General features: G+C 45.5%; 1 protein-coding gene across 1 annotated transcript in view; it reads left to right on the forward strand.

Annotated features, from left to right (window-relative positions):
- The window catches only part of LOC135551559 (guanylate cyclase soluble subunit alpha-2-like), an 80734-nt gene that overhangs the window by 2012 nt on the left and 52553 nt on the right, over positions 1 to 26169 (forward strand). Inside the window, exons 2-4 of the mRNA XM_064982767.1 lie at positions 5048 to 5109; positions 6590 to 6717; positions 8924 to 9768. Of these exons, the coding sequence (XP_064838839.1) occupies positions 5048 to 5109; positions 6590 to 6717; positions 8924 to 9768 (1035 nt within the window). The remainder of the gene's footprint in view (positions 1 to 5047; positions 5110 to 6589; positions 6718 to 8923; positions 9769 to 26169) is intronic.

Genomic DNA, 26169 nt, shown 5'->3' on the forward strand with positions numbered 1-26169 from the left:
GGAGGGCAGAGGAAGGATACAGATGAGGGAGGGAGGAAAGGAGGGCAGAGGAAGGATACAGATGAGGAAGGGAGGGCAGAGGAAGGATACAGATTATGGAGGGAGGAAAGGAGGGCAGAGGAAGGATACAGATGAGGGAGGGAGGAAACGAGGGCAGAGGAAGGATACAGACGAGGGAGGGAGTAAAGGAGGGCAGAGGAAGGATACAGATGAGGGAGGGAGGAAAGGAGGGCAGAGGAAGGATACAGATGATGGAGGGAGGAAAGGAGGGCAGAGGAAGGATACAGATGAGGGAGGGAGGAAAGGAGGGTAGAGGAAGGATACAGATAATGGAGGGAGGGGAGAAGAAAGGAGAGAGTAAAACTAAAAACACAAATTAACACATTTCTCATTGTGTCAGTTTGTGTTTGTTTGGATCAGCCAGCTGATCCACTGTGTGTTAACAAGCCAATCCACCTTTTCATTGTGTATGTGTGTGGGTGTATGGATTAATGTACAAGACTTTGGGATGTGAATGTTTGCTAGTGAAATGTGATAAAAGATGTGTGCTTGTCATTGTGTTTACTGGTTTTCTGCTGGTTATGTGTGGAGAGAGTGAGTGTGTGTCGATGACGTATGCTCTGTGAATGAATGGCTAAAACAAGGACATTCTCACAGGACACACACACACTATGCCTGTATGTATAACGGTCTCCTGTACACCAGGTTTCAGCAAAGGCTGTTAGATGAGCCAGATGCCGGTCTCCTGTACACCAGGTTTCAGCAAAGGCTGTTAGATGAGCCAGATGCCGGTCTCCTGTACACCAGGTTTCAGCAAAGGCTGTTAGATGAGCCAGATGCCGGTCTCCTGTACACCAGGTTTCAGCAGAGGCTGTTAGATGAGCCAGATGCCGGTCTCCTGTACACCAGGTTTCAGCAGAGGCTTTTAGATGAGCCAGATGCCGGTCTCCTGTACACCAGGTTTCAGCAGAGGCTGTTAGATGAGCCAGATGCCGGTCTCCTGTACACCAGGTTTCAGCAGAGGCTGTTAGATGAGCCAGATGCCGGTCTCCTGTACACCAGGTTTCAGCAAAGGCTGTTAGATGAGCCAGATGCCGGTCTCCTGTACACCAGGTTTCAGCAGAGGCTGTTAGATGAGCCAGATGCCGGTCTCCTGTACACCAGGTTTCAGCAGAGGCTGTTAGATGAGCCAGATGCCGGTCTCCTGTACACCAGGTTTCAGCAGAGGCTGTTAGATGAGCCAGATGCCGGTCTCCTGTACACCAGGTTTCAGCAGAGGCTTTTAGATGAGCCAGATGCCGGTCTCCTGTACACCAGGTTTCAGCAGAGGCTGTTAGATGAGCCAGATGCCGGTCTCCTGTACACCAGGTTTCAGCAGAGGCTTTTAGATGAGCCAGATGCCGGTCTCCTGTACACCAGGTTTCAGCAGAGGCTGTTAGATGAGCCAGATGCCGGTCTCCTGTACACCAGGTTTCAGCAGAGGCTTTTAGATGAGCCAGATGCCGGTCTCCTGTACACCAGGTTTCAGCAGAGACCATTGGATGACCCCAGGCTGACTGTTCTTTTACCATTGCTACAGGATTGTATTAATGTTCATCATATTAAGCCCTTTGACTCCCAGGCTGACTGTTCTTTTACCATTGCTACAGGATTGTATTAATGTTCATCATATTAAGCCCTCTCCCTCTGGCTCAGTCTCTCTCTTTCTCTCTCTCTCTCGCGCTCTCTCTGTCTCTCTCTTTCTACTCTCGCTCTCTGTCTCTATCTCTCTCTGTCTCTGTTTCTGTCTCTCTTTCTCTCTCTGTTGCTCTCTCCTCTGTCTCTCTATCTCACACTCTCTCTCACACACGCATGCACACACACACACTCCGCCTGTCAGAGCCTCTCAGTCAGAGGATCGTGTTTTTGTCGTTGTTGATAGGAAAGGATAGTGTTTTTGTCGATGTTGATAGGAAACAAAGGTGTCTTTGTCGTCAATGGGAAAGGATAGTGTTTTTGTCATTGTCGATGGGAAGGGATAGTGTTTTTGTCATTGTCGATGGGAAGGGATAGTGTTTTTGTCATTGTCGATGGGAAGGGATAGTGTTTTTGTCATTGTCGATGGGAAGGGATAGTGTTTTTGTCATTGTCGATGGGAAGGGATAGTGTTTTTGTCATTGTCGATAGAAAATGATAGTGTTTTTGTCATAGAAAAGGATAGTGTTTTTGTCTTTGTTGATAGGAGAGAATAGTGTTTTTGGCGTTGTTGATAGGAGAGGATAGTGTTTTTGTCGTGTTGATAGGAGAGGATAGTGTTTTTGTCATGGTTGATAGGAGAGGATAGTGTTTTTGTCGTTGTTGATAGGAGAGAATAGTGTTTTTGGCGTTGTTGATAGGAGAGGATAGTGTTTTTGTCATGGTTGATAGGAAAGGGTAGTGTTTTTGTTGTTGTTGATAGGAGAGGATAGTGTTTTTGTCATTGTCGATAGAAAAGGATAGTGTTTTTGTCATTGTCGTTAGAAAAGGATAGTGTTTTTGTCATTGTCGTTAGAAAAGGATAGTGTTTTTGTCATTGTCGATAGGAAGGGATAGTGTTTTTGTCATAGAAAAGGATAGTGTTTTTGTCATTGTTGATAGTAGTTTTTCATTGTCATAGAAAAAAGGATAGTGTTTTTGTCATTGTCGATAGGAAAGGATAGTGTTTTTGTCGTGGTTGATAGGAGAGGATAGTGTTTTTGTCAACAGGAAAGGATAGTGTTTTTGTCATTGTCGATAGGAAAGGATAGTGTTTTTGTCATTAGTGTTTTTGTCGATAGAAAAAGGAATAGGATAGTGTTTTTGTCATTGTCGATAGGAAAGGATAGTGTTTTTGTCGTGGTTGATAGGAGAGGATAGTGTTTTTGTCATAGAAAAGGATAGTGTTTTTGTCGTTGTTGATAGGAGAGGATAGTGTTTTTGTCATTGTAGATAGAAAAATAGGAGAGAATAGTGTTTTTGTCGTGGTTCATAGGAGAGGATAGTGTTTTTGTCGTGGTTCATAGGAAAGGAGGATAGTGTTTTTGTCGTTGTTGATAGGAGAAAATAGTGTTTTTCGTAGTTGATAGGAGAGTTGTTGATAGGAGAGGATAGTGTTTTTGTCATGGTTGATAGGAGAGGGTAGTGTTTTTTGTCATGGTAGTGTTTTTGTCATAGAAAGGATAGTGTTTTTGTCATAGAAAAGGATAGTGTTTTGTCGTTGATAGGAAAGGATAGTGTTTTTGTCATATAGGAGAGGATAGTGTTTTTGTCGTGGTTGATAGGAGAGGATAGTGTTTTTATCGTGTTTGATATAGGAGAGGATAGTGTTTTTGTCATTGTTGATAGGAAAGGATAGTGTTTTTGTCATTGTCGATTGATAGGTTTTTGTCAGAGGATAGTGTTTTTGTCATGGTTGATAGGAGAGGATAGTGTTTTTGTCATTGTCGATGTCGTTGTTGATAGGAGAGGATAGTGTTTTTGTCGTTGTTGATAGGAGAGGATAGTGTTTTTGTCGGAAAGGATAGTGTTTTGTCATATAGGAGAGGTTTTTGTCATAGTAGTGTTTTGTCATAGTGGTTTTTGATAGGAGATGATAGTGTTTTTGTCATAGAAAAGGATAGTGTTTTTGTCATTGTTGATAGGAAAGGATAGTGTTTTTGTCATTGTCGATAGAAAAGGATAGTGTTTTTGTCATTGTCGATAGGAAAGGATAGTGTTTTTGTATAGTAGTGTTTTTGTCATAGAAAAGGATAGTGTTTTTGATAGGAGAGGATAGTGTTTTTGTCGTTGTTGATAGGAGAGGATAGTGTTTTTGTCGTGGTTGATAGGAGAGGATAGTGTTTTTGTCATGTGATAGGAGAAAATAGTGTTTTTGGCGTTGTTGATAGAGATGATAGTGTTTTTTGTCTTGTCATAGAAAAGGATAGTGTTTTTGTCATTGACGATAGGAGGATAGTGTTTTTGTCGTGGTTGATAGGAGAGGATAGTTTTTGTCGTGGTTGTCGGATAGAAAGGAGGATAGTGTTTTTGTCATTGTGTTTTAGTCGAGGAAAGGATAGTGTTTTTGTCATGGTTGATAAGAGGATAGTGTTTTTGTCATTGTCGATAGGAAATTGTCGAGAAAAGGATAGTGTTTTTGTCATTGTTGATAGGATAGTGTTTTTGTCGTTGAAAAGGATAGTGTTTTTGTCATAGGAAAGGATAGTGTTTTTGTCGTTGTTGATAGAGAGGATAGTGTTTTTGTCAAGGATAGTGTTTTTGTCGTTGTTGATAGGAGAGGATAGTGTTTTTGTCGTTGTTGATAGGAGAGGATAGTGTTTTTGTTGTGGTTGATAGGAGATGATAGTGTTTTTGTCGTGGTTGATAGGAGATGATAGTGTTTTTGTCGTGGTTGATAGGAGAGGATAGTGTTTTAGTCGTGGTTCATACCAGAGGATAGTGTTTTTGTTGTGTTTCATAGGAGAGGATCTTGCTTTTGTTGTGGTTCATAGGAGAGGATAGTGTTTTTGTCGTGGTTCATAGGAGAGGATAGTGTTTTTGTTGTGGTTCATAGGAGAGGATAGGGTTTTTGTCATGGTTCATAGGAGAGGATAGTGTTTTTGTTGTGGTTCATAGGAGAGGATAGTGTTTTTGTCATGGTTCATAGGAGAGGATAGTGTTTTTGTGTGCCAGTAATACATTGCTGGAATGTTAATAAAGTATTAAATGCGGTCTGCTGAAATGATCTGTTTTTATATTTAGGGCCCTGAGTTTTTAGCGACCACTTGACCTGACCAGGACAGCAGTGTGCTTATTTTTGTCCTATTCCACACATGTACATGTGTGTATTAATGTGCATGTGTGAATTGAAAATGTGTTTTTTTTTTGCATATCGGAGAGAGTGGGGCCATGGCCACGGTCTGCCATTATCAATGGTGACCCTGGAGCAATTAGGGTGCCTTGCTCAAGGGAACATTGGCAGACTTTTCACCTTGTTACCTCGGGATTCGAACCAGCAACCCCTTGGTTACTGGCCCAGTGACTTTTTAAAATTTGTTTTCTCTTCTTTCAGACACAGATGGTTCAACAGTCTTTACAGAGAACCTTAGAGTTCTACAGACAGAAAGAGATCAGGTAAGGACTGCTGTGCTGCGTGTTTGTATGCGTGTGTGTGTGCGTGTGTCTGCGTCCTTGAGAATGGTGTAGTAGAGGTAGCTATAGGCCTATGGGAAGAGTGAATAAGCACACTGTTGAGTAATGATTTATCGTAACATAGTGAGGTCACATAAGAGCAAGGCTACTGTACTGTTTTAGCTCATAAGTGTTATAAATGAGAACCATGTAACTTCATCTGTCACATAACACGCGTGTTTGTATATTGTGTTGCTCTGTGTCCTTGTTTTGAACCGCACTGAACAACAATATAAACACAACACGTAAGGTGTTGGTCCCATGTTTCATGAGCTGAAATAAAAGAACCCAGAAGTTTTTCATACACACAAAAATATGATTTATTTTCAAATTTGTGCACAAATGTGTTTACTTTCCTGTTAGTGAGCATTTCTCCTTTGCCAAGATAATCCATCCACCTGACAGGTGCAGGGGACAATAAAAGGCCACTCTAAACAACACAATGCCACAGATGTCTCAAGTTTTGAGGGAGAGTGCAATTGGCATGCTGACTGCAGGAATGTCCACCAGAGCTGTTGCCAGATAATTGAATGTTAATTTCTCTACCATAAGCCGACTCCAACGTTATTTTAGAGAATTTGTTAGTACGTCCAATTGGCCTCACAACCGCAGACCACATGTAACCACGCCAACCCAGGACCTCCACTTCCGGCTTCTTCACCTGCGGGATCGTCTGAGACCAGCCTCCTGGACAGCTGATGAAACTGAGGGAACACCTCGTTCCCCAGTGGCTGCATCCCTGTCCAGTCGTGAAATCCATAGATTAGGGCATAATGAATTTATTTCAATTGACTGATTACCTTATATGAACTGTAACTCAGTAAAATCATAGAAATTGTTGCATGTCGTGTTTACATTTTGTTCAGTATAGTTAATTATTACTGTGTGTGTGTGTGTGTGTGTGTGTGTGTGTGTGTGTGTGTGTGTGTGTGTGTGTGTGTGTGTGTGTGTGAATCTCTTGTCTATTAGGGTGGTAAATGTGCTCATTAGACATAGCAGGTCAATATTACAGTAATGCCACGGTACGTATTACGGTAGTGCCCCATTGGTTTATAAACAGACCAGCAATGAGGCACTCTCTAGCCTGTTATAAACTGGGGGGTTTGAGCCCTGAATGCTGATTGGCTGACAGCTGTGGTATATTTGACCATATACCACGGATGTGACAAAACATGTATTTTTACTGCTCTAGTTACGTTGGTAATCAGTTTTTAATAGTAATAAGGCACCTCAGGGGTTTGTGGTATATGGCCAATATACCACGGCTAAGGGCTGCATCCAGGCACTCCGTGTTGCGTCGTGCTTAAGAACAGCCCTTAGCCGTGGTATATTGGCCATATACCACAAACCCCTGAGGTGCCTTATTGCTTAATTATATAATCTCTCTGTCCCCATTCCGTGTGTGTGTGTGTGTGTGTCAAAGGTGCAAAGAGGATGGGAAGGAGGAAAAGAAAAGTGTTACTTTGGATAAGTGTCCCTTTGTGGATCACTGTGGTTCTGGAGAAGAGGCGGACATCTCAGGAATACTACAGTACATGGCTACTCTACAGGGTCAGTATCACTCTACCATGTGACTGAGTGGGTGTGTGTTGTACATGTGTAGCCCGTCGGTGTGGAGTTGTGTGTCGGCAGAATGTTATTGGTACTGCCTGTTTACTTTGTGTGTGTGTGCTTTTAATGACTTCTATGCTCTCTGCTTAGTCTCTGTGTGCACATTAGTGCTGTCTGCTAACTATGCTTAGTAAGGGATAGTGTGTGCTGTTTAATGTATCAGAGTTTGATTAGTGCTGTCTGCTAACTATGTTTGATTAATGCTGTCTGCTAACTATGCTTAGTACGGGATAGTGTGTGCTTTCTGATGTATCAGGGTTTGATTAGTGCTGTCTGCTAACTATGCTTAGTAAGGGATAGTGTGTGCTTTTTGATGTATCAGGGTTTGATTAGTGCTGTCTGCTAACTATGCTTTGTAAGGGATAGTGTGTGCTTTTTAATGTATCAGGGTTTGATTTATGTCCAAACTTGTGTGTGTCATTTTGACTCCCCAAAACGTCCTGACAAGCCCTCACAAAAATGAAGCTGTGTGTGATTTATAATGTTTACACTAGAATAATTATTCAGCTGCACTTTGCAACTAAAAGCAACACCTCCACACGCATGCACATGAACCCCTCACACCCTACAGCTACCTTCTAATGAGGAGACACATCTCGGTGGAGCTCTGGCAAACACACTTCTTCTTGACCTCTTTCTGCTTTTCTCTTTCTCTCTTCCTTCCTCTCCCTTTCCCGGCTCTTCTACCTCCCTCCTCTTCCCTAATCCCTCTCTCTCCTCTTTCCTCTCCCTTTCCTGGCTCTCCTACCTCCCTCCTCTTCTCTAATCCCTCTCTCTCCCCCTTCCTCTCCCTTTCCTGGCTCTCCTACCTCCCTCCTCTTCCCTAATCCCTCTCTCTCCTCCTTCCTCTCCCTTTCCTGGCTCTCCTACCTCCCTCTTCCCTAATCCCTCTCTCTTCTCCCTTCCTCTCCCTTTCCTGGCTCTCCTAACTCCCTCCTCTTCCCTAATCCCTCTCTCTCATCCTTCCTCTCCCTTTCCTAGCTCTCCTCCCTCCCTCCTCTTCCCTAATCCCTTTCTCTCCTCCCCCCTCCATCCTTCTGTCTTGTGCTGAAGTACTGATGGTTATTAGGTTAAAGCACAACCTGTTCCTCAGTGTTCTCCCTCCATCTCTCTACCTTCCTCCATCTCCATCTACCTCCCTCCATCTCTCTACCTCCCTCCATCATATCCATCTACCTCCCTCCCTCCATCTCTCTACTTCCTCCCTCCATCTACATCCCTCCATCTACCTCCCTCCCTCCATCTCTCTACCTCCCTCCCTCCCTCCCTCCATCTACCTCCCTCCATCTCTCTACCTCCCTCCCTCCATCTACCTCCTTCCATCATCTCCATCTACCTCCCTCATCTCTCTACCTCCCTCCATCTACCTCCCTCCATCTCTCTTCCTCTCTACCTCCCTCCCCCCTCCATTTCCATCGACCTCACTCCCACAATCTCTCTCTCTCTACCTCCCTCCATCTACCTCCCTCCCTCCATCTCTCTCTACCTCCCTCCATCTCTCTACATCCCTCCATCTTTCTCTACCTCCCTCCATCTTTCTCTACCTCCCTCCATCTCTCTCTACCTCCCTCCTTCTCCCTCTATCTACCTCCCTCCTTCTCCCTCTATCTACCTCCCTCCCTCCCTCCCTCAACCTCCCTCTCTCCATCGCTGTCTCAGCCGTGACATGCCTGTAAATGTCAGCATGCTCCTCACCATACCCTCATTACCTAACCCACCTGTGTGTGGTTTGTTGTTTTTTGTGTGTTGTCCAGCCTGTTGTGTTCTCTCTGTTTGTTATGCATCAGGGTTGACTGATCAGTCAGAAAAACAGCAAGTGTGTGTGTGTGTGTGTGTGTGTGTGTGTGTGTGTGTGTGTGTGTGTGTGTGTGTGTGTGTGTGCGTGTGCACTCTAAAGCTGACTCTAGATCAGCGTTCTGCTCTGCTTGTCCTTCACAGTAAATAACTCCCTATGGCCCAGCCATGGCACTCCAGCTGTGTTCGTTTTCTTTGATGTTGTTGTGTTGTCCTGAGGTTGTTGTTGTGTTGTCCTGAGGTTGTTGTTGTGTTGTCCTAAGGTTGTGTTTGTGTTGTCCTGAGGTTGTGGTTGTTTTGTCCTGAGGTTGTGATTGTGTTATCCTGATGTTCTGCTGGTGCTGTGTTCTAGGTGTGCAGTTCTGTGAGCTGAGGGAGCGTTTCGGGGAGGAGTTCTTCGGTCTGTGTTTCGAGGAGAACGAGCGAGTTCTGAGAGCGGTGGGAGGGAACCTGCAGGACTTCTTTAACGGCTTTGACGCCATCTTAGAACACATCAGAACCTCGACCGGACGCCGTGCCTCCTCAGAGAGCCCCTCCTTTCAATGCAAAGACCCTCACGAGGAGGAGAGAGGAAGAGGAAGGGAGAGAGTGGAAGGAAAGCTTCTCCTCCTCCACTGCTTTAACCCCGCCCCTGTCGTGGGATTGGCTATGCCTGGTCTGATCCGAGCCGTCGCACGCCGAATCTTCCACTCCCAAGTTGTGGTGAAGGAAGCCCCTCCCCTAGCGCCCTTGTCGCCCAATGAGGACGCAGAACACTCAGGAGGAGACTCCACCCCTACACCGACCCCCTCTCCTTCTCCGTCTGCCCCCGTCTGCCTCTCCTTCCTCATCAGAGAAACCTCACCCTCCCCTTCCTCCATCCCTCCCTCCTCTGTCACTCTTCCAACAGAGACCCCCAAGCAGACCCTCCCGCCCCTCTCCCTCTCCCCCACTGATCTGCGCATCGGTCCAGCAACATTCTGCAGGGCCTTCCCCTTCCACCTGGTGCTGGGCCCCAGCATGGAGCTGCTTCAGCTAGGGGAAGGTCTGAGGAGGCAGGCTCGGATCGAGCCTCACCGGACCCTCTCCTTCAGGGACTGTTTTGAGATCATCTCCCCCAGGATCCAGCCCACCTTCCAGGCCATACTGCTGCGCCTGGCCTCCCCCTTCACCATCCGCACCCGGCCAGACTGCTCCCAGTCAGGCACCAAGGAGAAGGTATTTATGTACTGTCTGTGTCTACGTGTGTGTGTGGGCGCATCAGAAAAAGAGGCTAAATGGTCCCGTTGTATAACATCCTCTATCTGCATTCTGCTCTGTCAGCAAGCTACACACACTGCTCTCTCTATCCTCTATCTACAGTCTCCTCTGTCAGCAAGTTACACACACTGCTCTCACTATCCTCTATCTACAGTCTCCTCTGTCAGCAAGCTACACACACTGCTCTCTCTATCCTCTATCTACAGTCTCCTCTGTCAGCAAGCTACACACACTGCTCTCTCTATCCTCTATCTACAGTCTCCTCTGTCAGCAAGCTACACACACTGCTCTCTCTATCCTCTATCTGCATTATCCTCTGTCAGCAAGCTACACACACTGCTCTCACTATCCTCTATCTACAGTCTCCTCTGTCAGCAAGCTACACACAATGCTCTCTCCGTCCTCTATCTACAGTCTCCTCTGTCAGCAAGCTACACACACTGCTCTCTCTATCCTCTATCTACAGTCTCCTCTGTCAGCAAGCTACACACACTGCTCTCTCTATCCTCTATCTACAGTCTCCTCTGTCAGCAAGCTACACACACTGCTCTCTCTATCCTCTATCTACAGTCTCCTCTGTCAGCAAGCTACACACACTGCTCTCTCTATCCTCTATCTACAGTCTCCTCTGTCAGCAAGCTACACACACTGCTCTCTCTATCCTCTATCTACAGTCTCCTCTGTCAGCAAGCTACACACACTGCTCTCTCTATCCTCTATCTACAGTCTCCTCTGTCAGCAAGCTACACACAATGCTCTCTCTATCCTCTATCTACAGTCTCCTCTGTCAGCAAGCTACACACACTGCTCTCTCCGTCCTCTATCTACAGTCTCCTCTGTCAGCAAGTTACACACACTGCTCTCACTATCCTCTATCTACAGTCTCCTCTGTCAGCAAGCTACACACACTGCTCTCTCTATCCTCTATCTACAGTCTCCTCTGTCAGCAAGTTACACACACTGCTCTCACTATCCTCTATCTACAGTCTCCTCTGTCAGCAAGCTAAACACAATGCTCTCTCTGTCCTCTATCTACAGTCTCCTCTGTCAGCAAGCTACACACACTGTTCTCACAGTATCCTCTATCTGCATTCTCCTCTGTCAGCAAGCTACACACAATGCTCTCTCTATCCTCTATCTGCAGTCTCCTCTGTCAGCAAGTTACACACACTGCTCTCTCCATCCTCTATCTACATTCTCCTCTGTCAGCAAGCTACACACACTGCTCTCTCCATCCTCTATCTACAGTCTCCTCTGTCAGCAAGCTACACACACTGCTATATTTCTTTACATTTTTTTCTATTCCAGTCTTCCTGTCTTTTTCTCCTAAATTAGTTATGTTCCTCTGGGTTATAGCTTTAAAAGTCTGTGTTGTTTCCTAGTTCTTCTTGGATTTGTCTGTCCTTTTCTACCAGACTATTTCTGTAGGTTAGTTGTCCTCTGGAGACCCATTTGTCCCAGCTGAACTTATTTGAATGCTTTTAACTGGCTGTGTTCAGGGAGTCTTCAGGTCAGGTTTCTGTCTTCTAGTAGCACTGGCTGTGTTCTGTGTTCAGGAGTCTTTACAGGTCAGGTTTCTGTCTTCTAGTAGCACTGGCTGTGTTCAGGGAGTCTTCAGGTCAGGTTTCTGTCTTCTAGTAGTACTGGCTGTGTTCAGGGAGTCTTCAGGTCAGGTTTCTGTCTTCTAGTAGTACTGGCTGTGTTCAGGGAGTCTTCAGGTCTGTCTTCTAGTAGTTTGTGTTCAGGGTCTTCAGTCTTCAGTCAGGTTCTGTCTTCTAGTAGCACTGGCTGTGTTCAGGGAGTCTTCAGGTCAGGTTTGTCTTCTAGTAGCACTGGCTGTGTTCAGGGAGTCTTCAGGTCAGGTTGTCTTCTAGTAGCTGGCTGTGTTCAGGGAGTCTTCAGGTCAGGTTTCTAGCACTGGCTGTGTTCAGGGAGTCTTCAGGTCAGGTTTCTGTCTTCTAGTAGTACTGGCTGTGTTCAGGGAGTCTTCAGGTCAGGTTTCGTCTTCTAGTAGTACTGGCTGTGTTCAGGGAGTCTTCAGGTCAGGTTTCTGTCTTCTAGTAGTACTGGCTGTGTTCTTCAGGTCAGTCTTTCAGGTCAGGTTTCTGTCTTCTTCTAGTAGCACTGGCTGTGTTCAGGGAGTCTTCAGGTCAGGTTTCCTGTCTTCTAGTAGCACTGGCTGTGTTCAGGGAGTCTTCAGGTCAGGTTTCTGTCTTCTAGTAGTCTGGGTTTCAGGAGTCTGGTCAGGTTTCTGTCTTCTAGTAGCACTGGCTGTGTTCAGGGAGTCTTTACAGGTCAGGTTTGTCTTCTAGTAGCTGGCTGTGTTCTAGTAGCACTGGCTGTGTTCAGGGAGTCTTCAGGTCAGGTTTCTGTCTTCTAGTAGTACTGGCTGTGTTCAGGGAGTCTTCAGGTCAGGTTTCTGTCTTCTAGTAGTACTGGCTGTGTTCAGGGAGTCTTCAGGTCAGGTGTCTGTCTTCTAGTAGCACTGTGTGATCTGTACGTCACCTAGTGATATTAGTTGGACATTTAGATCTATTTGATTGCGATAAGTTGAAAAGATACCTTAAGGTCTGCTACTTTGCAGAACGAATCATCTTTCCAAGCTATTGTTTTTTTACCATACGTTGAGTTGAAAGATTAGCATGCAGGGAGCATACGTTACAGAGCCTAGGAAATTAGATATACCATATCATTGCATGATTGATGTATAATGAATCTGCACAAGATCAGCTAATATTGAGAATTCCAACACAAATGTACACAATTTAGTAGGTCTGTGTGTGTGTTTTCCTGTAGTTGTTTCTGCTCCGTACAGAGATTTGAATTGGATGGCTTTGGTGTTGCAGTGGTTTTCAGAGGGAGACATCCAGGGCTTACTGTGGTCATCTGGACAGATGATTATGAAATACACCAGTTTATGTTTCCATATCCTCTTCTGAAAGAGCATTACCCTGCAGGTCTGTTCCACTGTTATAGCCCACACAAAACCTCATCTAAATACATGGACATGTGCACACACACAGACTAAAAATCTCCCCAAATCATCTGTGATCCTCTGTAGTGGCTTTTATCTGCTGTGGCTGTCCCCTGCATGCGCGCACACACACACACACACACACACACACACACACACACACACACACACACACACACAAGCACACGCTCTTTTTTGTACAGTACCAGGAGCTCCTCTCCACAGTCAGAACTTGAGCATCACTACATCTCTCTATCTTCCTCTCTCCCGCTCACTCCCTCGCTTTCATCTTTCTCTCCTCCCTCCCACTCGGCTGGCGTTCTCTCACAGGGTTCCCCTCTCAGGCAGATATGTGAGTGTCCCTCCATAACCCTTTCTGCTTTCCTATCTTTGAGAATACAATATTAGTCCATTGTTTTAAGGGACCTTAGTTGGGCCTGGGGTTGACCATTTTAGCTTGGTTGGGCCCCTTTCACACACGCACGTGCACGCGCGCACACACACACACGCATGCGCACACACGCACGCGCACGCACGCGCGCGCACACACGCATGCGCACACACAGAGAAAAATACAGTTATTGCAGATGAAATGTGTCTCTGTGCGTCACCCATGTCTCTCTGTTGGCGGTGGTTGGGTAACCACGGTGATGAATCAAAAAGCAGTGTGACGTGTAGAGCAGGTCAATTCTGACTGAGTTAGCAGAAACACACACACCTCAGGTGGAATAACACAACCACCTGCCTTTCCCAACTAGCTCTCACAGTCTCACGTCAGAATTAGACGTTTATTCATGTTTCTCTAACGTCAAATTTCTAAATTGTTCCAAACGTCAAATGTCTAAGTGTTTAAGGTTACATTTTGGCATTAACTCTGAATTTTTGAGGCTGGGTTAATATTAGGCATTAACTCTGAAATCTTAATGTTAGGCATTAACTCAGCATCGTTAAGGTAAGGGTTAATGTTTGGGATAGGCTTAAACAGAAATATCAAAAACAACTTTATATCGCTGGATTCCAACCTGCAATCCGGCATCCCCGTCGACAACGCCTCAGCAAAACCAACAGGATAAGTGTTGCCCCTAGTGGCCAGTTTCTACATCCTCTCCCAACGTCCTCAGATATGAATGGACATCGAATACTGGCTTGTATAACAGGTGACCAGGTTGGCCTTTCCCTGACACACACACACTGTGTTACTGTGACATTAACACTATATACCCAGGCAGTGGAAAGGACACCATCGTGTTCCTGCAGCAATCTGAATCTAAGTGTGTCCTTAGTGAGTGTGTCCTTAGTGAGTGTGTCCTTAGTGAGTGTGTCCTTAGTGAGTGTGTCATTAGTGAGTGTGTCCTTAGTGAGTGTGTCCTTAGTGAGTGTGTCCTTAGTGAGTGTGTCATTAGTGAGTGTGTCCTTAGTGAGTGTAGTGAGTGTGTCATTAGTGAGTGTGTCTTAGTGAGTGTGTCCTTAGTGAGTGTGTCAGTGAGTGTCATTAGTGAGTCTGTCCTTAGTGAGTGTGTCCTTAGTGAGTGTGTCCTTAGTGAGTGTGTCCTTAGTGAGTGTGTCCTTAGTGAGTGTGTCCTTAGTGAGTGTGTCCTTAGTGAGTGTGTCCTTAGTGAGTGTGTCATTAGTGAGTGTGTCCTTAGTGAGTGTGTCCTTAGTGAGTGTGTCCTTAGTGAGTGTGTCCTTAGTGAGTGTGTCATTAGTGAGTGTGTCATTAGTGAGTGTGTCATTAGTGAGTGTGTCCTTAGTGAGTGTGTCCTTAGTGAGTGTGTCCTTAGTGAGTGTGTCCTTAGTGAGTGTGTCCTTAGTGAGTGTGTCCTTAGTGAGTGTGTCATTAGTGAGTGTGTCCTTAGTGAGTGTGTCCTTAGTGAGTGTGTCATTAGTGAGTGTGTCCTTAGTGAGTGTGTCCTTAGTGAGTGTGTCATTAGTGAGTGTGTCATTAGTGAGTGTGTCCTTAGTGAGTGTGTCCTTAGTGAGTGTGTCCTTAGTGAGTGTGTCCTTAGTGAGTGTGTCATTAGTGAGTGTGTCCTTAGTGAGTGTGTCCTTAGTGAGTGTGTCATTAGTGAGTGTGTCATTAGTGAGTCTGTCCTTAGTGAGTGTGTCAGAGAGTGTGTCATTAGTGAGTCTGTCCTTAGTGAGTCTGTCCTTAGTGAGTGTGTCCTTAGTGAGTGTGTCCTTAGTGAGTGTGTCCTTAGTGAGTGTGTCCTTAGTGAGTGTTTCATTAGTGAGTGTGTCATTAGTGAGTGTGTCCTTAGTGAGTGTGTCCTTAGTGAGTGTGTCCTTAGTGAGTGTTTCATTAGTGAGTGTGTCCTTAGTGAGTGTGTCCTTAGTGAGTGTGTCATTAGTGAGTGTGTCCTTAGTGAGTGTGTCCTTAGTGTGTCAGTGTGTCATTAGTGAGTGTGTCCTTAGTGAGTGTGTCCTTAGTGAGTGTGTCCTTAGTGAGTGTGTCCTTAGTGAGTGTGTCCTTAGTGAGTGTGTCCTTAGTGTGTCCTTAGTGAGTGTGTCCTTAGTGAGTGTGTCCTTAGTGAGTGTGTCATTAGTGAGTGTGTCATTAGTGAGTGTGTCATTAGTGAGTGTGTCCTTAGTGAGTGTGTCCTTAGTGAGTGTGTCCTTAGTGAGTGTGTCCTTAGTGAGTGTGTCATTAGTGAGTGTGTCATTAGTGAGTGTTTCATTAGTGAGTGTGTCATTAGTGAGTGTGTCCTTAGTGAGTGTGTCCTTAGTGAGTGTGTCCTTAGTGAGTGTGTCCTTAGTGAGTGTGTCCTTAGTGAGTGTGTCCTTAGTGAGTGTGTCAGAGAGTGTGTCCTTAGTGAGTGTGTCCTTAGTGAGTGTGTCCTTAGTGAGTGTGTCCTTAGTGAGTGTGTCCTTAGTGAGTGTGTCAGAGAGTGTGTCCTTAGTGAGTGTGTCCTTAGTGAGTGTTTCATTAGTGAGTGTGTCCTTAGTGAGTGTGTCATTAGTGAGTGTGTCATTAGTGAGTGTGTCCTTAGTGAGTGTGTCCTTAGTGAGTGTGTCAGAGAGTGTGTCCTTAGTGAGTGTGTCCTTAGTGAGTGTTTCATTAGTGAGTGTGTCCTTAGTGAGTGTGTCATTAGTGAGTTTGTCCTTAGTGAGTGTGTCATTAGTGAGTGTGTCAGACAGTGAGTGTGTCATTAGTGAGTGTGTCAGAGAGTGTGTCTTTGTGTATTTATGTTTGCATCAGGAGGAGTCTGTCAAAAAAGGGTTATAATAAGGTCAAATGTTAGCTAGCAAGGATCAAACCTGTCGTCAGGTGCAACGTTAGCAATACAAAATTTCTTCTTCACACATTACGAAGAGGCTAAGTATTCAGCTAGTTTCATCACAGGATCATAGACTCGTATCAGAGCGGATGATAATGACATGTAGCATGTAGCTAGCTAGCTATAAACAAAACTTAGCTACTTACCAACAACACACCAGTTTCAGGTTTGACGGTAGAAACCTGTCGAAGCCATTAGATTGTTGAACTTTATGGAAGCTCATTTTCACTAGAGTAGCTATTTCTCCAGCAAGGAGAGGTTCTAACCACACGTCTTGTCTGGAGCAGAGGTTTCAGTGGGGATGTTTGTTTTGCGTGACCCGGTGCCCCGGGTGTGCAGGGTTTGCTCATTTTCAAACAATCCGTTGGTCCTCCTAAGGAGCATCGGGGGGGCTATGCAAAGCAAAATCGCCCAGTCTTTTCCAAGGAAGCACAGTGTCACCACCTATTATTAGGCAAAACGGGGCATAAATTGTTGACATAATTGTAATCCAAACAAACCCTCAAGTAAGTCATGATGCAGTCACTTACCAAACTCTGACTTTATGACCAAAACTGCCCTATTTACACATTGTAGTCAATTTTGACTACACTACATTCATTGTCTCCTGAGGGGGAACAGGTTTTGTCTGTGGTACCAATGTCTTACTCTCCTTTTCCTTTTACTCCTTTAACTTCCCTCTTTCTCTCTCTCTCTCACACACACACACACACACACACACGCACACACACACACACGCACACACAAATACACACACAAGCCCAGTTATTACTGATGCTGAGAGCCCAGACCTCCAGCTCTGTGTGTACACCTTTCTGCACACAGAAGAGACATCTTACTGACATGCCATCAGGACCCCCTCATCTCTCTCTCTAGCTCCTTCACTCCAAACCCCTGTCTGCCCCTTCCCTTTTCCTCTAACCAGAACCCCCACACCCCTACTCACCGCACCTAACCAGAACCTCCACACCTCTACTCACAGCACCTAATCAGAACCCCCACACCTCTACTCAGAGCACCTAACCAGAACCTCCACACCTCTACTCACAGCACCTAATCAGAACCCCCACACCTCTACTCAGAGCACCTAACCAGAACCTCCACACCCCTACTCACAGCACCTAACCAGAACCCCCACACCCCTTCTGACAGCACCTAACCAGAACCCCCACACCCCTTCTCACAGCACCTAACCAGAACCTCCACACCCCTACTCACAGCACCTAACCAGAACCCCCACCTCCCTCCTCGCTTCACCTAACCAGAACCCCCACCCCCCTCCTCGCTTCACCTAACCAGAACCCCCACCCCCCTCCTCGCTTCACCTAACCAGAACCCCCACCCCCTCCTCGCTTCACCTAACCAGAACCCCCACCCCCCTCCTCGCTTCATCTAACCTTTACTGCTGGTGTCTTCTCCAACCAGTGTCATATTGAATTTACGCGGTGTGTTACTGTGTAACCTTAAGAGCACCTAGTTTACATCATGCATCTGTTTTTACTGCTGGTGTTGTGTCATACGGTCACCGTCTTCACTCTCTGTTGTGTAAATATGACCCAGAGAAAGGGAGAGCAGCGCCTTTCAAAGCCTCCTCTCTTTGTTCTTCTGAACAACAAGCAACAAACATCACAGTGTTGAGGGGGGCATCGGATCAAAGGTTCACTAAATGTCTCAATCTTCTTTGTTCCCTGTCACACAAGCGCGCACAAACACACACACGTGCGCACGCAGACTCACACACTCATGGCCTTGTCTTGTAAAACAGCCTCCACAATAACAGAGCAACAGAGCAGCGGAGAAATCAACACTGTAAAGCGCCTGATGCCAGCAGAGTTGGGCTTGAGGAGAAGGTGTCTGAGGACAGGTTGGCCTTAAGGTCTCACAGGATTTTTACATAGATCTGAGTGGGCATATAGGGGGATACCATGTTTCAGGATGCTTGGCTGTGTGGATGCCTTCGTCTACCTGTGTGTGTCTGTGGGCAGGCCTCGTGCATGTACGTGTGCATTTGTGTGTTTGTGTGTGTGACTCATTGACTTGTGCTCTGTACTTCTATGCAAATTAGTCTGTTTACACGCCAGTCTGCGTAAATCCTGTCTTTCTCCCTCTGTCTCTCATTCTCTCTCTCTATCTCTTTCCTTCTCTGTCGTCTGGTTGAGAGTGGGGCTGTGGTTCTCTGTGGTCTGTGTGGATGTGTGAGTGTGTTACTGTAGTGCTGCTGAGAGTGTACAACTGTCCGTCCTGATGAGGGAGATGGGGAAAGGAGTGAACTGAGTTAAAGCAGGGAGACGCAGAACAAGGCCGGCAGAACAGCCCCTGGTCGGTCTGTGTGTGTGTGTGTGTGTGTGTGTGTGTGTGTGTGTGTGTGTGTGTGTGTGTGTGTGTGTGTGTGTGTGTGTGTGTGTGTGTGTGTGTGTGTGTGTGTGTGTGTGTGTGTGTGTGTGTGTGCATACTCTACATCAGCGATCAGCAAACATTTCTGTAGCAAAGCCAACAATAAAGGCACAGAGTTGTCTTTGATAAAGACACAGAGTTGTCTTTGATAAAGACACAGAGTTGTCTTTGATAAAGACACAGAGTTGTCTTTGATAAAGACACAGAGTTGTCTTTGATAAAGACACAGAGTTGTCTTTGATAAAGACACAGAGTTGTCTTTGATAAAGACACAGAGTTCTTTGATAAAGACACAGAGTTCTTTGATAAGGACACAGAGTTGTCTTTGATAAAAGGCACAGAGTTGTCTTTGATAAAAGGCACAGAGTTGTCTTTGAAAAAAGACACAGAGTTGTCTTTGATAAAGACACAGAGTTGTCTTTGATAAAGACACAGAGTTGTCTTTGATAAAGACACAGAGCTGTCTTTGATAAAGACACAGAGCTGTCTTTGATAAAGACACAGAGTTGTCTTTGATAAGGACACAGAGTTGTCTTTGATAAAAGGCACAGAGTTGTCTTTGATAAAAGGCACAGAGTTGTCTTTGAAAAAAGACACAGAGTTGTCTTTGATAAAGACACCGAGTTGTCTTTGATAAAGGCACAGAGTTTTCGTTGATAAGGACACAGAGTTGTCTTTGATAAAGACACAGAGTTGTCTTTGATAAGGACACAGAGTTGTCTTTGATAAGGACACAGAGTTGTCTTTGATAAGGACACAGAGTTGTCTTTGATAAGGACACAGAGTTGTCTTTGATAAGGACAGAGTTGTCTTTGATAAGGACAGAGTTGTCTTTGATAAGGACAGAGTTGTCTTTGATAAGGGCACAGAGTTGTCTTTGATAAGGGCACAGAGTTGTCTTTGATAAGGGCACAGAGTTGTCTTTGATAAGGGCACAGAGTTGTCTTTGATAAGGGCACAGAGTTGTCTTTGATAAGGGCACAGAGTTGTCTTTGATAAGGACACAGAGTTGTCTTTGATAAGGTTGTCTTTGATAAAGGCACAGAGTTGTCTTTGATTGTCTTTGAAAGGCACAGAGTTGTCTTTGATAAAGGCACAGGGTTGTCTTTGATAAAGGCACAGGGTTGTCTTTGATAAGGGCACAGGGTTGTCTTTGATAAGGGCACAGGTTTGTCTTTGATAAGGGCACAGGTTTGTCTTTGATAAGGGCACAGGTTTGTCTTTGATAAGGGCACAGGTTTGTCTTTGATAAGGGCACAGGTTTGTCTTTGATAAGGGCACAGGTTTGTCTTTGATAAGGGCACAGAGTTGTCTTTGATAAGGGCACAGAGTTGTCTTTGATAAGGGCACAGAGTTGTCTTTGATAAGGGCACAGAGTTGTCTTTGATAAGGGCACAGAGTTGTCTTTCAAATCAAATCAAAATCCAATTTTATTTGTCACATACACATGGTTAGCAGATGTTAATGTGAGTGTTGCGAAATGCTTGTTCTTCCAGTTCCGACAATGCAGTAATCACCAACAAGTAATCTAACTAACAATTCCAAAACTAATTTCTTATACACAATGTAAGGGGATAAAGAATATGTACATAAATAAGAATATGTACATAAATATATGCATGAGTGATGGTGCAGAGCAGCATAGGCAAGATACAGTAGATGGTATCGAGTACAGTATATACATATGAGATGAGTATGTAAACAAAGTGGCATAGTTAAAGTGGCTAGTGATACATGTATTACATAAAGATGCGGTAGATGATAGAGTACAGTATATACATATACATATGAGATGAATAATGTAGGGTATGTAAACATTATATTAGGTAGCATTGTTTAAAGTGGCTAGTGATATATTTTACATCCTTCCCATCAATTCCCTTTATTGAAGTGGCTGGAGTTGAGTCAGTGTTTTGGCAGCAGCCACTCAATGTTAGTGGTTGCTGTTTAACAGTCTGATGGCCTTGAGATAGACGGGGTGAACAGGCAGTGGCTCGGGTGGGTGTTGTCCTTGATGATCTTTATGGCCTTCCTGTAACATCGGGTGGTGTAGGTGTCCTGGAGGGCAGGTAGTTTGCCCCGGTGATACGTTGTGCAGACCTCACTACCCTCTGGAGAGCCTTACGGTTGTGGGCGGAGCAGTTGCCGTACCAGGCGGTGATACAGCCCGCCAGGATGCTCTCGATTGTGCATCTGTAGAAGTTTGTGAGTGCTTTTGGTGACAAGTCAAATTTCTTCAGCCTCCTGAGGTTGAAGAGGCGCTGCTGCGCCTTCTTCACGATGCTGTCTGTGTGAGTGGACCAATTCAGTTTGTCTGTGATGTGTATGCCGAGGAACTTAAAACTTCCCTCTCCACTGCTGTTCCGTCGATGTGGATAGGGGGGTGTTCCCTCTGCTGTTTCCTGAAGTCCACAATCATCTCCTTAGTTTTGTTGACGTTGAGTGTGAGGTTATTTTCCTGACACCACACTCCGAGGGCCCTCACCTGCTCCCTGTAGGCCGTCTCGTCGTTGTTGGTAATCAAGCCTTCCACTGTTGTGTCGTCCGCAAACTTGATGATTGAGTGGGAGGCGTGCGTTGCCACGCAGTCGTGGGTGAACAGGGAGTACAGGAGAGGGCTCAGAACGCACCCTTGTGGGGCCCCAGTGTTGAGGATCAGCGGGGTGGAGATGTGGTTGCCTACCCTCACCACCTGGGGGCGGCCCGTCAGGAAGTCCAGTACCCAGTTGCACCAGGCGGGGTCGAGACCCAGGGTCTCGAGCTTGATGACGAGCTTGGAGGGTACTATGGTGTTAAATGCCGAGCTGTAGTCGATGAACAGCATTCTCACATAGGTATTCCTCTTGTCCAGATGGGTTAGGGCAGTGTGCAGTGTGGTTGAGATTGCGTCGTCTGTGGACCTATTTGGGCGGTAATCAAATTGGAGTGGGTCTAGGGTGTCAGGTAGGGTGGAGGTGATATGGTCCTTGACTAGTCTCTCAAAGCACTTCATGATGACGGAAGTGAGTGCTACAGGGCGGTAGTCGTTTAGCTCAGTTACCTTAGCTTTCTTGGGAACAGGAACAATGGTGGCCCTCTTGAAGCATGTGGGAACAGCAGACTTGTATAGGGATTGATTGAATATGTCCGTTAACACACCAGCCAGCTGGTCTGCGCATGCTCTGAGGGCGCTGCTGGGGATGCCGTCTGGGCCTGCAGCCTTGCGAGGGTTAACACGTTTAGATGTTTTACTCACCTCGGCTGCAGTGAAGGAGAGACCGCATGTTTCCGTGGCAGGCCGTGTCAGTGGCACTGTATTGTCCTCAAAGCGGGCAAAAAAGTTATTTAGTCTGCCTGGGAGCAAGACATCCTGGTCTGTCACTGTGCTGGATTTCGTCTTATAGTCTGTGATTGACTGTAGACCCTGCCTCATACCTCTTGTTTCTGAGCCGTTGAATTGAGATTCTACTTTGTCTCTATACTGACGCTTAGCTTGTTTGATAGCCTTACGGAGGGAATAGCTGCACTGTTTGTAATCGGTCATATTACCAGTCACCTTGCCCTGATTAAAAGCAGTGGTTCGCGCTTTCAGTTTCACGCGAATGCTGCCATCAATCCACGGTTTCTGGTTAGGGAATGCTTTAATCGTTGCTATGGGAACGACATCTTCAACGCACGTTCTAATGAACTCGCACACCAAATCAGCGTATTCGTCAATGTTGTTGCCTGACGCAATACGAAACATGTCCCAGTCCACGTGATGGAAGCAGTCTTGGAGTGTGGAATCAGCTTGGTCGGACCAGCGTTGGACAGACCTCAGCGTTGGGGCTTCTTGTTTCAGTTTCTGCCTGTAGGCAGGGATCAGCAAAATGGAGTCGTGGTCAGCTTTCCTGAAAGGGGGGCGGGGCAGGGCCTTATATGCGTCGCGGAAGTTAGAATAACAGTGATCCAAGGTTTTGCCAGCCCTGGTGGCACAATCGATATGCTGATACATTTTAGGGAGTCTTGTTTTCAGATTAGCCTTGTTAAAATCCCCAGCTACAATGAATGCAGCCTCAGGATGTATGGATTCCAGTTTGCAAAGAGTCAAATAAAGTTCGTTCAGAGCCATCGATGTGTCTGCTTGGGGGGGAATATATACGGCTGTTATTTTAATCGATGAGAATTCTCTTGGTAGATAATGCGGTCTACATTTGATTTTGAGTAATTCTAAATCAGGTGAACAGAAGGATTTGAGTTCCTGTATGTTTCTGTGATCACACCACGTCTCGTTAGCCATAAGGCATACGCCCCCACCACTCTTCTTACCAGAAAGGTGTTTGTTTCTGTCGGCGCGATGCGTGGAGAAACCCGCTGGCTGCACCGCCACCGAAAGTATCTCTCCAGTGAGCCATGTTTCCGTGAAACAAAGAACATTAGTCTCTGCTGTCCCTCTGGAATGCTACCCTTGCTCGGATTTCATCAACCTTGTTGTCAAGAGACTGGACATTGGCGAGAAGAATGCTAGGAAGTGGGGCACGATGTTCCCGTCTACGTAGTCTGACCAGAAGACCGCCTCGTTTCCCTCTTTTACGAAGTCGTTTTTTTGGGTCGCCGGCTGGAATCCATTCCGTTGTCCTGGTTGAAAGGCAGAACACAGGATCCGCTTCGTGAAAGTCATATTCTTGGTCGTACTGATGGTGAGTTGACGCTGATCTTATATTCAGTAGTTCTTCTCGACTGTATGTAATGAAACCTAAGTTGACCTGGGGTACTAATGTAAGAAATAACACGTAAAAAAACAAAAAACTGCATAGTTTCCTTGGAACGCGAAGCGAGGCGGCCATCTCTGTCGGCGCCGGAAGACATTATCTTTGATAAAGGCACAGAGTTGTCTTTGATAAAGGCACCGAGTTGTCTTTGATAAAGGCACCGAGTTGTCTTTGATAAAGGCACCGAGTTGTCTTTGATAAAGGCACCGAGTTGTCTTTGATAAAGGCACCGAGTTGTCTTTGATAAAGGCACCGAGTTGTCTTTGATAAAGGCACCGAGTTGTCTTTGATAAAGGCACCGAGTTGTCTTTGATAAAGGCACCGAGTTGTCTTTGATAAAGGCACCGAGTTGTCTTTGATAAAGGCACCGAGTTGTCTTTGATAAAGGCACAGAGTTGTCTTTGATAAGGGCACAGAGTTGTCTTTGATAAGGGCACAGAGTTGTCTTTGATAAGGGCACAGAGTTGTCTTTGATAAAGGCACAGAGTTGTCTTTGATAAAGGCACAGAGTTGTCTTTGATAAAGGCACAGAGTTGTCTTTGATAAGGGCACAGAGTTGTCTTTGATAAGGGCACAGAGTTGTCTTTGATAAGGGCACAGAGTTGTCTTTGATAAGGGCACAGAGTTGTCTTTGATAAGGGCACAGAGTTGTCTTTGAAACACTTGATACAGAAGCTCTGCACACTGGGAATTCAAAGTGTTAATTTTGGATTGGAGATGCTTAATATGAGTCTGGAAGTAGAGTTTTCAGTCTAACCAGAGGTATTTGTAGTTGTCCACATATTCTAAGTTAGAACCTTCTAGAGTAGTGATGCTAGTCTGGCGATCGGTTGAAAAGTATGCATTTAGTTTTACTAGCGTTTAAGAGCAGTTGGAGGCCACGGAAGGAGTGTTGTATGGCATTGAAGCTCCCCACGATTTGCACATTTTCAGGAACCAATACACACAGTTAGGAAAGCAAAGGCTAGCTTTTTCAAACAGAAATGTGCATCCTGTAGCTCTGACTCCAAAAAGGTTTGGGACACTAAAGTCCATGGAGAATAAAATCACCTACTCCCAGCTGCCCACTGCACTGAGGCTAGAAAACACTGTCACTCCCAATAAATCCATGATAATCGAGAATTTCAACAAGCATTTCTCTACGGCTGGACATGCTTTCCTCCTGGCAACCCCAACCTCGGCTAACAGCTCCGCGCCCCCCGCAGCTACTTGCCCAAGCCTCTCCAGTGTCACGCCTGCTCCCACTCTCCCCCCCCGGTGCCCTCGAGGATATTGGACTCACCTGGACTCACTCACCACCTGTTTATTACCTCCCCAATATTTGTCAGTTCCCTGCTCTGTTCCCCACTGCTGCATTGATTGTAATTTGTCTTTGTTCCCCCTGTGCTGATGCTGTTCCTGTCTCGTTCTATGTCCGTTCCCTATTAAATGTTTGACTCCCCATACCTGCTTCGCCTCTCCAGTGTCATCCCTTGACACCCAGCTTCTCCTTCACCTAAATCCAGATAGCAGATGTTCTGAAAGAGCTGCAAAACCTGGACCCGTACAAATCAGATGGGCTAGACAACCTGGACACTCTATTTATAAAATTATCCGCCGCCATTGTTGCAACCCCTATTACTAGTCTGTTCAACCTCTCTTTCATATCGTCCGAGATTCCTAAACATTGGAAAGCTGTCGCGGTCAACCCCCTCTTCAAAGAGGGTGACACTCTAGACCCAAACTGTTACAGACCTATATCCATCCTGCCCTGCCTTTCCAAAGTCTTTGAAAGCCAAGTTAACAAACAGATCACTGACCTTTTCAAATCCCACTGTACCTTCTCCGCTGTGCAATCCGGTTTCTGAGCTGGTCAATGGTGCACCTCAGCCACGCACAAGGTCCTAAACAATGTCATAACCACTAGCAATAAAAGACCGTACTGTGCAGCTGTCTTCATCGACCTTGCGAAGGCTTTCGACTCTCAATCACCGTATTCTTATCAGCAGACTCAACGGCCTTGGATTCCCAAATGACTGCCTCGCCTGGTTCACCAGCTACTTCTCAGATAGAGTTCAGTGTGCCAAATCGGAGGGCCTGTTGTCCGGACATTTGGCAGTCTCTATGGGGGTACCACAGAGTTCAATTCTCGGGCTGACTCTTTTCTCTGTATATATCAACGATGTCGCTCTTGCTGCGGTTGATTCCTTGATCCACCTCTACGCAGACAACACCATTTTGTATACATCTGGCCCTTCTTTGGACACTGTGTTAACTTCTTGCGTCGAGCAATCCCGGATCCAGGATTCTATTTATAGCCTCAAGCTCATTAGCATAACGCAACGTTAACTATTCATGAAAATCGCAAATGAAATGAAATAAATATATTTGCTCTCAAGCTTAGACTTTTGTTAACAACACTGTCATCTCAGATTTTCAAAATATGCTTTTCAACCATAGCTTAACAAGCATTTGTGTAAGAGTGTTGATAGCTAGCATAGCTATAAGCCTAGAATTCAGCCAGCAACATTTTCACAAAAACAAGAAAATCATTCAAATAAAATCATTTACCTTTTGAAGAACTTCAGATGTTTTCAATGAGGAGACTCTCAGTTAGATAGCAAATGTTCAGTTTTTCAAAAACATATTATTTGTGTAGGACAAATCGCTCCGTTTTGTTCACGTTTGGCTATGAAAAAAACCTGTATCCAGTTATAGCCTCAAGCTCATTAGCATAACGTAACGTTAACTATTTATGAAAATCGCAAATGAAATGAATGTGCTAGCTCTCAAGCTTAGCCTTTTCTTAACAACACTGTCATCTCAGATTTTCAAAATATGCTTTTGAACCATAGCAAAACAAGCATTTGTGATAGCTAGCGTAGCATTTAGCGGGCAACATTTGCACAAAAACCAGAAAAGGATTCAAATAAAATCATTTACCTTTGAAGAACTTCGGATGTTTTCAATGAGGAGACTCTCAGTTAACATAGCAAATGTTCAGTTT

The sequence above is a fragment of the Oncorhynchus masou genome, chromosome 13 (genome assembly GCF_036934945.1).
Source record: "Oncorhynchus masou masou isolate Uvic2021 chromosome 13, UVic_Omas_1.1, whole genome shotgun sequence".
NCBI classification, from domain to species: Eukaryota; Metazoa; Chordata; class Actinopteri; order Salmoniformes; family Salmonidae; genus Oncorhynchus; species Oncorhynchus masou.